Genomic DNA, 10,000 nt, shown 5'->3' with positions numbered 1-10,000 from the left:
TACCTGTGTGCTTTCAGGTGTAACTACCTGGCTTTCATGAAAGCTTTCAGCGAGGAGCCTGAACCACACTCCAAGTTTGTCTACAGTCCACGCACTCACAAGATGGAGAAAAAGGTAACCAGTTACTGTGTTTGTGTGTTCTGTGCTGACGTGAGGAATAATGTGCTATTCATAGCTGGACCTATTACAACGTCGGCATCTCTGTCCGGAATATCTTTCAACCTTCGTTAATGGTGCAAAATTCAATTGTTCTTGTTTTTTACCTCCTCGGTTCACACACACACACACACACACACACACACACACACACACACACACACACATACACACACGCAGACACACACATACACACACACACAGACACAGAAACAGGTACACACACACACAGACACACAGAAACAGGTACACACACACACAGACACACACACACACACACACACAAACACAGATACACTGACACACACACAGACACACACACAGACACACACAGACACACACACAGACACACACACAGACACACACACGCACGCACACGCGCACATTAGCTTATCTTCAGCCCGTAGATAAACGCATTTTAATGGCCAAGGCTAAACTATGTCTATAAATCACGAATGATTGTCCTCCTGTTAGCCACGTGATCCAATACCTCGACACGCACAGAAAAGGGTAAGAGCATACTGACATAACCATGAACCCGGGTTACGGTTGGTAAGTGGATGGTCGCATAATCATAACCAACAGTGTGTTTGGTAACAATGCTGAAAATGTGTGCACTTATTACTTGGATACCCTAAATCGGCATTTCTCCTCTCAAGCTTAATGTAATACGTTCTACCCTTCGCTTCGCTTACTCGACTTCTCGCAAGCTACCTGTTGTCCGTTCTTTTCAGAATTCTTGAAGCTGAAATACCATATGTTTGCAATGATGAACAAGCTGACGAAGAAAAGACACTATAATTTTATTATGTTACCCTGATGTCCGCAGATCGTGCAGTTTCTCTTGCTTTTACAATGTGATACATGAATTCATTAAAAGAAAGGTACATAGAATATCAGAGCCAACACCCTCAGTATTACATTCATTTATGAAGTCTTAATACAATGTTGATGATTTAAAGTTACTGTGCCAACGGTTGAATAGACACTGACACCGTTGAGAAGTGTTCATCTTTGATAGTCGTAGCAGTCTTGATAGATATCGTAAGATGTATTTTTGGTTGTCTTTGCCTTCTATACTTCGACACATACAAAAGCCTGAATTAGTCAAAACATGTAACTAAAGGCTTGAGGATGAGTTGTGGTTTTACGGAATTTGGGCATTTGTAGCGAACTTTTTATGAAGGAGAGTAACAAAAAAGTATTAGGTGTGTGCCCTCAAAGAAGTGTATTGATTTATGACTCAATGTGTGTGGATATGCAACCATGTGACCTTTTCCTTTGATTGCCTTATTTTGTTCACTACATTAATGACATACGATACCGATGCATGCACAGCCTGGTGGTGACCTTACGAGTCATTTTCCACTGCTGATATGACGAAGTTACCGAGACAAACTTATTCTTTCTCATAATTCTGTGTCGATTTCTGGGAGACGTGCAAGATAAGCGACATAATGTTTGCGTGACGTCATTATTCGCATCATGACGTCTTCTTGAACTGTGTTAGTCGTCAGAGATTTTACTGTGAAAAGGGGGTCAAGAAGAGGTGTCTTATTTTGTTTAATCGGCATCGTTTGTCTTTAATTTTATCATGGATTGTTTCTGAATTCACCTTTGACTTACCGTGCAGTTGTCTCGTCATAACATGAACGCTTGGTAACTGTGTGATAGCGCACTATTCTCATACCGTGAATGTGTGATGATAACGGTGTTATAATACAGGAAAGGTATGTTGTTGGAACGTTTAATCATTGACAAAACAAAACGTTACGTTCACAGATATATCGACCCAGCGGTCTTTTAAGTGCACAGAAAAACACTATAAATTAGACACAACTTATCTGACAAAATGTTCAGCCGCTTGCAGCGAATGAGGCTGGAATGAACATTTGTCAAAATAAGTATTGTCTATGTAGTGTTTGCCTGTGCAATTTAAACACCGCTGGGTCGATATATCTGTGAACGTAACGCTTTGTTTTCTTAATAATTAAACGTTCCAACAACGTACTTTCTTTTGTATTAAAACACAATTATCACCACACATTCATGTTATGACAATAGTGCGTTATCACACGTTTTGTGTTGTCAATAATTACACGTTCCAACAACATGCCTTTCTTGTCTTTTTATTCTGAAGTTTGGAACGTTGGCAGTCTACTTGTTTTTGGATGTGTGTTATAATACACTAACAGTGGTGTTGTGCTTGTGTGAATTGTTCCTTCTAACAGCCAGGCGATGAGTCTCATCCCATAACAGTGAACCAGGCCTTACTTCGTATTCGCAACAAGGTAGACTTTGGGTTAACACTCTCTCGTTATAGTGACGGTAATACATAAGAAACGTGTTGATGTGTAACTGAAGGGTAAACTGATGTGCTCTAATTTCTTTGGCAGATAATTATGTGCTTGAAAAAGATATGCTCTAGTTTCTTTGGCAAATATGTGCTTGTGTTTCTTTCCTTGGTGTGTTTCTTTTCTTCTGCGCCTTTTTCCTGTATCTGATGATTATACTGGTTACTTTTGAGCTTATCTTCTCTTGGACATGTTTTTTGCTGTTGTACCTGCGTTCTTGCTTTTGGCTATTATTTCTTGTTGTTGCTGCTGCTATGTCTGTCTGTCTGTCTGTCTGTCTGTCTCTGAATCTCTCTCTCTCTCTCTCTCTCTCTCTCTCTCTCCATCCCCCTCTCTCTCTCTCTCTCTCCATCCCTCTCTCTCTCCATCCCTCTCTCTCCACCCCCCTCTCTCTCTCTCCATCCCTCTCTCTCTCTCCATCCCTCTCTCTCCATCCCCCTCTCTCTCCATCCCTCTCTCTCCATCCCCCTCTCTCTCTCCATCCCTCTCTCTCCATCCCTCTCTCTCTCTCTCTATGTCTCTCTCTCTCCATCCCTCTCTCTCTCTCTCTCTCTCTCTCTCTCTCTCTCTCTCTCTCCATCCCTCTCTCTCTCCATCCCTCTCTCTCTCTCCATCCCTCTCTCTCTCTCCATCCCTCTCTCTCTCTCTCTCTCTCTCTCTCTCTCTCTCTCTCTCTCTCTCTCTCTCTCTCTCTCTCTCTCTCCATCCCTCTTTCTCTCTCTCACCTTCGACTTTATATGTCAAGCTCTACATGATTCGAATGCTGTGTAATTGATTCCATATATAATTCTCCAAGTTCTCTCTGTTTATTATGTCATATTCATCTACCTTCTGCCGTATGGTCTCAGCGGAACATTGAATATGAACATTAAATATCACTCAGTCGCATTGTTAGGTCAATCGATTCTTTCGCTGCCAAACTGTTAATACTTGTAAACAGTCGCTGATTTTGCAGGCCAGAAAAAACAAAATTGTGTATGGCAACATCGTCTTGGCTGATAAAATACCAGGAAACAGCAGTCTCGCGCAAAGAAAACAAAATTAAGTAAATCACCATTCAATTATGATAATAATGATAATAAATGTAACACCATCGCTTATCGTAGGAATTAGGACCATACAATTGTCACAGTGTTGTACAATTAGTTTACAATCACAGCTAATCGCATGCAAAAGAAAATAAAGAAAAACTCAAATTTACCATGACTCATGTAAAAACATAACCTTGTTTTCACTCTTTCAATGTACTTCCATAACAGTAACTTAAAAAAAAAATAGTCTTATCTGTTTTTTGGATTTTTACCATGATTCCACATGCTCTACCCTCGAAAAAAATTAAAAAATTAAAAAATTAAAAAATAAAATAAAATAGTAGTTTATCTGTTTTTGGATTTGTACCATGATTCACATGCTCCACCCTCCAACCCTTTCAGCTGATCAAGCACTGGAAGAACTTAAGGCGAGGCTTCCAGAAGAACGACCGCTCCCGCACAGGCCAGATGACCATCGTGGACTTCAAGCGAGTGCTGAAGGAATGCGGGGTGCCCGTGTCGGAGGAGGACCTCTACCACATCCTGTCCGAGTTCGACACCAACATGAACGGCCACCTCGGATACCAGGAGTTCCTGGACGCCCTCCTCAGAATGGGATAGAGACTTGTCGTGTGATGAACTGGTTGAAGTCCGTGTTGTGGGATGGTCCAGCAGGCTTAAAAGACAGCGACCTGGGGTGTTCTGTTAGATATTTGAAATGGTGAACTTTTTGGAGTCAAAGCCCCCGGCAGGCTTAAACTCGGACAGCGACCTGGGGTGTTCTGTTAGATATTTGAAATGGTGAACTTTTTGGAATCAAAGGGCCCGGCAGGCTTAAACTCGGACAGCGACCTGGGGTGTTCTGTTAGATATTTGAAATGGTGAACTTTTTGGAGTCAAAGGGCCCGGCAGGCTTAAACTCAGACAGCGACCTGGGGTGTTCTGTTAGATATTGGAAATGGTGAACTTTTTGGAGTCAATCAATCAATCAATCAATGAGTCTTATATCGCGCATATTCCGTGGGTACAGTTCTAGGCGCTCTGCAGTGATGCCGTGTGAGATGAAATTTTATACAGCCAGTAGATTGCAGCCATTTCGGCGCATATTTACCTTCATCATCATCATCATCATCATCATCATCATCATCATCATCATCATCATCATCATCATCATCATCGTCGTCGCCGTCGTCAACATCAACGGCAACACAGGCAGCATTAGCAACCACAGTGATGACATTTAAGTTGTATTAATCAATCAATCAATGAGTCTTATGAGTCTTATATCGCGCATATTCCGTGGGTACAGTTCTAGGCGCTCTGCAGTGATGCCGTGTGAGATGAAATTTTATACGGCCTGTAGATTGCAGCCATTTCGGCGCATATTTACCTTTCACGGCCTATTATTCCAAGTCACAGGTATAGGTAGACAATTATTAACTGTGCCTAAGCAATTTTGCCAGGAAAGACCCTTTTGTCAATCGTGGGATCTTTAACGTGCACACCCAATGTAGTGTACACGGGGGGAGGTTCGGACACCGAAGAGAGTCTGCACACAAAGTTGACTCTGTGAAATAAATTTCCGCCGAACCTGGGATCGAACTCACGCTGACAGCGGCCAACTGAATACAAATCCAGCGCGCTACCAACTGAGCTATATCCCCGCCCAAGGGGTGATGTCCGCTAATTCTGGCATGATCTGAAAGTATTTGTTGTCCTTCTCTAAAATTGCATGTCTTTTTCCATCAAGAAAACAAAGACAGTTTGAACTAGATTTCAAGAAACAAGAGCAACTTCAAAAACGAATGTTTAATGTTTGGTTTATTTCTCCTTGTTTAACGTCCAAACAATTTCTTCGCCATAACTACACAAATTCGAGAATGGCTTCAAAACAGTTTTTGTTTTTCTTCTGGGACGTATATACAACAGAATCGGCATCACCCTCACTATTATATCTATAGGGATTGGCCTTAAGGTACTGTATGAACATTCCCAGATACATTATTAAATCAAGGTCAACATTTGAAGAAATAATGATGTACTCTGGTTGTATCGAGTCAATAACGCTGCCTTACTTTTGAATGTGTGAGCACAGTTGATGAATAAAACGTTAATTTTGCTGGCTTTTTTTCTGGCTTATTAATGGGTGGCATGGATGTCTACATGGGAACCAATCTTGTGGACATATGTGACAAAGACAGAATTCGGCAAATGCTAAAATTAGACACTTTCTTTATGTTTCCTTATACAGTGGCACTTGCGATTTGAGGCCCCTCCAATGAGAGGACACCTCCCATGAAAGGACCACTACTGTTGTCCCTTTGTCTATTATCGTCACCATACTGTTATGACAGGCCACCCGCAATGAAGGGACACTATTTTGTCTAGTATCTTTACCATACCTGTTATGACAGGCCACCTGCAATGACTCGGGGACACTATTTTGTCTAGTATCTTTACCATACCGTTATGACAGGCCACCCGTAATGAAGGGACACTATTTTGTCTAGTATCTTTACCATACCGTTATGACAGGCCACCCGCAATGAAGGGACACTATTTTGTCTAGTATCTTTACCATACCGTTATGACAGGCCACCCGCAATGAAGGGACACTATTTTGTCTAGTATCTTTACCATACCTGTTATGAAAGGCCACCCGCAATGAAGGGACACTATTTTGTCTAGTATCTTTACCATACCTGTTATGAAAGGCCACCTGCAATGAAGGGACACTATCGGCTCGTCCCAAGGGTGTCCTGTCATCGCAGGTACTTCCCTAACAATCAATCCTTGCTGCTTCCCCCGAAAGCGGCGTATGGCTGCCTAAATGGCGGGGTAAAAACGGTCATACACGTAAAATTCCACTCGTGCAAAAAACACGTAGTGTGCGTGGGAGTTTCAGCCCACGAACGCAGAAGAAGAAGAAGTCCTTGCTGCTGAAGTAATAAATAGTTAACTTTCTCTCTGCAGACTGCAATTCTTTTCGTTGAGGTACAACAGCTTGAAGTCTAACGATACTGAAATAGTACTGTCATGCGAGCTGCTTTGCTCTGACAAAAGACAAAAGAGGTTTGTTTATCAAACTGGGTGGATTTGAGCAAAAGCAAATTTTGTTACACATGTCATATGACTTGCTTTTCTAAGTATTTGCAGAGCAGTAAACAAGATATACAAAATAGTTGCTTTTTAAACATATTTTTGGAGGATGAGACAATAAAAACAGTTTAAAAAGAAGGAACTTAAACGCATTTCAAGTGTGTTTTTGTGTGTGCACTTAAACATTGGCACATTCCAACATCCTTGACACTAAATGCCATTCTTCATTAAAATCATGGATGTTTAAAAGATGAATCTATGCAAAAATATTCATAGTTCAATCAAGATAATTTTTCCATCATACAATTTGCGTCTGTTCCATAGAAAACTTAAATCACTATTTTTGTTCATCTAATCCAAATTAATATTTACCTGTGATACAAAGCTACTAGATGAAAATTCAGGAATACCCTATTTTCACTGAACAAAATCTATATCTTGGACCAGATTACAAATGCATAATTTAAGCACTACTTTCTTGTATACAAAAATTAGTTTGTGATTGACTTCTTACGCGTTTTTTTCTTGTTTTTGTGATTCACAATGAACAGCCTTAATGATTATAAGCGTAATTTACGATATATAGAGTACAGTATTCCTACAATTATTTGCCTTTTATTTTGAGGTATTTATTAGTGTATCATTACTCTTGTTCTTAATCAACTTACTCCAAAAGGCTACGGCATCCTCTGCTCTTTGTTATGTGTATGTATTTCGGCTGCAAAGCTTACCTCTCAGTATTATGTCTCATTGTTATCTATACATTTGAACTTGTCAAGACTGTATTGTGTATGTTGAAATACATATTAGCAATTGCTTTGCTGCACAAGAATTTACGACTCTCTAATTCTATTTATAGTTTGATATAATTATGGACATTTAGCTTATTTCATAGTGTTGTTTGTTTATTCTTTTTATGTTCACTTTTATTGACAATATAATCCTCTACTTTTGTCTGCAATATGTTGTTTTGTAACAGAATTTTTCTCTGACGATCTTTTTTTCCAAGCAAAATGTGATATGTGGTCTGTGATGGTGTACGTACTGCTGATTTCATTTTAATGATAATTGAATTGCTTATTGCATGTATGAGCGAAAACAACCATTCTCTGTGAAACATGTTTAATAGAATAAACCAGTCATTATTGTTTGCTAAAGTTTTCATAGTTTATATGTTCAGATTCAACTTTGATGCACTCAACCACGCACACACACTGACACACACACGTTTGCGCGCACACACACATACACACACACACATCAAAGTTGCACGATTAGTTTTAATTCCAATTGAACATTACTATTCTTGCGTAATAAGGCAAGAAACCATCCAGTCTTTCTTTTTGCAATAATCAATCAAAGTTTCAATCAACACTCACGTCATTCAAATAAATATATATTTCATAATTTGACTAGTAATCTCAACATCGAAACTGAAGATGTATGCAGAATACCAATCACAATTGGACTACCCAATACCACGTTTCAATGCACAATTTTACAGAAAAATTGAATTTTGTTTTTAGCTCTGTCAAGAAAATATGCACTCAATGTTCCCTGGCATGGTGTGTGTGTGTGTGTGTGCGCATGCGTGCGTGCGTGCGTGCGTGCTCTGTTGATACAAAGTCTTCTGAAGTCACACAGTGTTGTGTAAACACTTTCAATACAATAAGTTAAGACAATGAAAGTAACTAATTGAGAAAAATCAAGATATCAAACATATCACACAATACACAGATTTAAAACTATCAATACCTATCACCATTACAAAATCTCAGCTTGAAGAAAAACAACAAATGAAAGTAACAACAACAAAAAATAAAAAATAAAAAAACACAGAAATCATTCTGTTCATTCGTGCATGCCTTGGTGTTTCGAGGAGTCGATCAGTAACCAGGTACTGTACTGTACAAGTACTGGTGTGTCTTTTCGGAAACTCTTCTCATACAATAGTCAAAACACTCAGTCTCCTGGAATTCACAAACAAACAAACTCTATTCAAATATGCTCTACGGATGTCTTTGCTCCCCTTTCCTCGTCGTTGAAGACAATAGCGTCAAATTGTCCAACCAGACAATAGTCAAAACACTCAAAAAGTCTCCAAGAATTCACCCCCTAACAGAACTCTTGCATGTTGTACAGCTTTGCCTGCACTTCCCTTTCCCGAAACTCTGCTCATCGTCAAACATGATGTCCTCAAAATGTTGGACCAGAATTTGTCAAAACTCTCCCAGAATTCCCACAGAAACAAACTCTACTCCAATGAGCTGTACTGCTGTTTCTGCTCCCCCTTATCCGAAATTCTGCACCTCGTCAAAGATGATGTCATCAAACTGTTGGGCCAGTAATGGCCAAAACATTCTCCTAGAATTCACACAAAAACAAACTCTACTCTTGTATGCTGTACAGCTTCTTTGCCTATTCCCTTACCTGAAACTCTGCTCATTGTCAAAGATCATATGCCATCAAACAGTTGGGCCAGAATTGAAACAGAAACAAATTCTACAGCAATGAGCTGTATACTGCTTTCCCCCCTTCTCTCCACATCGTCAAAGATGATGTCATCAAACCAGAAGTAGTCAAAACACTCTCCCACAATTCACACACAAACAACCTCTACTCCAACGTGCTGTTCTGCTTTGTCTGCTCGTCGTCAAAGATGATGTCGTCAAACTGTCCAGCGAGCTCCGTGTTGACCTGTGTCTCCAGGCTGGCGGGCCGGACGTCCAGACAGAGGTCGTACTGCTGGTCAAGCCCCAGGTAGCAGTCGCTCATCAGGTACAGCGTGTAGATGACCCGCCCCGTGGTCTCGGGGGTGAAGAGGGCGAGGGTGGAGGTGGTGCGGCCCCGGATGTTGTTGACGCGCTTGAGGGCGATGACCTCCCTTGACTCCACGATCCCTACCACTAGGAACCAGCCTTCATCCTTGGGCTTGGAGAAGCGAGGGGTGTGGGCCTTGTTGTCGTGTTTCTGTAACCATGGAGGGTAATGTTAAGTGGTATTAAGAAATTGGGTGCCTTTTTTTATCAGTATTGTCGGTATGTTATATGTCCGTCTGTCGGTTAGGTCCTAATGTTGTATGTCTTGTATACTTGCCATTTACATATTTATTATACATGTTGAAGGATGAATGAAGATACATTGTAGACGGATGCATGTTATGGATTAAAAGCCCCACGATGATGTGCTTGGCAAATACAAAAAGAAAAAGAAATTGGGTGCAGTTCTTCTTTCTGTTTTATCGTGTCTTTTCTTTTTTTCCGATTTGTTTACATATTGTGCCTGAAGAGGACCCAAGGGTCGAAACGTCGCTGTTATCTGTTCTGTCTTCTACGTTCACACGTGAGAACAGTATTTGTT

At 40.5% G+C, this 10,000-nt stretch overlaps 2 protein-coding genes across 5 annotated transcripts in view; one reads left to right on the top strand and one right to left on the bottom strand.

The window, feature by feature from the left end:
- The window catches only part of LOC138963050 (EF-hand calcium-binding domain-containing protein 6-like), a 58,837-nt gene extending 51,047 nt beyond the window's left edge, over positions 1–7,790 (top strand). For 3 of the 4 annotated variants that reach the window (XM_070335041.1, XM_070335043.1, XM_070335044.1), the window contains 3 exons: positions 18–114; positions 2,388–2,447; positions 3,944–7,790. In XM_070335041.1, coding sequence (XP_070191142.1) covers positions 18–114; positions 2,388–2,447; positions 3,944–4,162 — 376 coding nt within the window. In that variant the 3' untranslated portion in view covers positions 4,163–7,790. Of the gene's footprint in view, positions 1–17; positions 115–630; positions 667–2,387; positions 2,448–3,943 lie in introns of all 4 variants that reach the window. The other variant, XM_070335042.1, reaches the window with a different exon arrangement.
- Positions 7,791–8,926: 1,136 nt separating this feature from the next.
- LOC138963048 (activating signal cointegrator 1 complex subunit 3-like) overlaps positions 8,927–10,000 on the bottom strand; it is a gene marked incomplete in the record, with an annotated part of 184,999 nt that continues 183,925 nt past the window's right edge. The window contains 1 exon segment of the mRNA XM_070335040.1: positions 8,927–9,610. Coding sequence (XP_070191141.1) covers positions 9,257–9,610 — 354 coding nt within the window.

The sequence above is a fragment of the Littorina saxatilis genome, linkage group LG3, assembly GCF_037325665.1.
Source record: "Littorina saxatilis isolate snail1 linkage group LG3, US_GU_Lsax_2.0, whole genome shotgun sequence".
NCBI lineage: Eukaryota > Metazoa > Mollusca > Gastropoda > Littorinimorpha > Littorinidae > Littorina > Littorina saxatilis.
Note: the sequence above shows the minus strand (reverse complement) of the source record. Positions and strands in the feature narration are given on the sequence as shown.